Source organism: Monoraphidium neglectum (assembly GCF_000611645.1).
Source record: "Monoraphidium neglectum strain SAG 48.87 unplaced genomic scaffold scaffold04091, whole genome shotgun sequence".
Taxonomy (NCBI): Eukaryota; Viridiplantae; Chlorophyta; class Chlorophyceae; order Sphaeropleales; family Selenastraceae; genus Monoraphidium; species Monoraphidium neglectum.
This window is the reverse complement of record NW_014009538.1, coordinates 1-1,013: the sequence shown is the minus strand read 5'-3', so window position 1 is coordinate 1,013 and position 1,013 is coordinate 1. Positions and strand designations below refer to the sequence as shown.

Below are 1,013 nucleotides of genomic sequence, written 5' to 3'. Positions count from 1 at the left end.
GGGCGGTGGGGCGGCGGGGCGCCAGCGGCGGCGCTCGCGCGAGGCTCCGGCTCTGCTCTGCGGGCCGAACGGGTGGCCGCTTGTTGGGCGCCCATGGACACGTGCTGCTTGCGTCGCGAGCGCGCTTGCGGCCGCCAGTCTGGCGTGCGCCTGACCGACCGCACCTCAAACTAGTGCGCGCCTTACATCCGTGTGCGCTCGGCCCGTCTGCGCGCAGGCCTGCCCCGACGTGCGGCTGTGGGGCGACAAGGACAGGGCGCTCCTGCTGCAGGTGGGGGCAGGGCGGCGCGCGGAGCGCGCAGCAGCGGTCCAGCATGGGGGGTTGAGGTGCCAAATTCGGGTTGATAGGGAGGTGGTGAGGGGCTTGCCTCGCAGGCCGCCTGTGTCACCCCTTGCCCACAAAACGCGCGCGCGCTCGCACACATGCACATGCACACACATATGCGTGCACGTACGCCCGTGCTCGTACGCACAAGCGCAATACACCAACCAACCAACCAATCACCCACTCAACCACCCCCCACCCACCAGGTGCTGGTCCACCTCGCTGACCTGGCGAACCCCGCCCGCCCCTTCCCCCTGGCTGCCGCCTGGGCCGAGCGCGTCGTGGCAGAGTTCCTGCAGCAGGGCGAGCGGGAGGCGGAGCACGGGCTGCCCGTCTCGGCCATGTGCGACCCCGCGCGCGTGACGCTGCCGCGGGCGCAGCTGGACTTCATCCGGCTGTTTGCACAGGTGGGTCCGCGGGGGGCGCCGTGGATGCGGGCGGCGTCGAGCGAGCGCTGATGGGCCAGGCTTCGGGGCTCTGATGGGGTTGCTGCGGACGGGCTCGCCCCCCGCGGCGGCGCGGGGGGCGTGGCGCCTGCAGCGGTCGGGCCGAAGCCTTCGACGCTCGCCGCGCCGGCGCGTGCGCCGCTCAAGACCCCCCCGAACACACCCACACACGCATACACGCTTGCACACACACACACACACACACACACACACACACTACACACAAACACACACACACACAC

The 1,013-nt window shown here is 71.2% G+C and overlaps 1 protein-coding gene across 1 annotated transcript in view; it reads left to right on the top strand.

Annotated features, from left to right (window-relative positions):
• Window positions 1–783, top strand: part of MNEG_13853 (phosphodiesterase 1C, calmodulin-dependent 70kDa) — a gene marked incomplete at both ends in the record, with an annotated part of 2,773 nt that extends 1,990 nt beyond the window's left edge. The window contains 2 exons of the mRNA XM_014037674.1: window positions 218–271; window positions 532–783. Coding sequence (XP_013893128.1) covers window positions 218–271; window positions 532–783 — 306 coding nt within the window. The remainder of the gene's footprint in view (window positions 1–217; window positions 272–531) is intronic.
• Window positions 784–1,013: the final 230 nt, after the last annotated feature.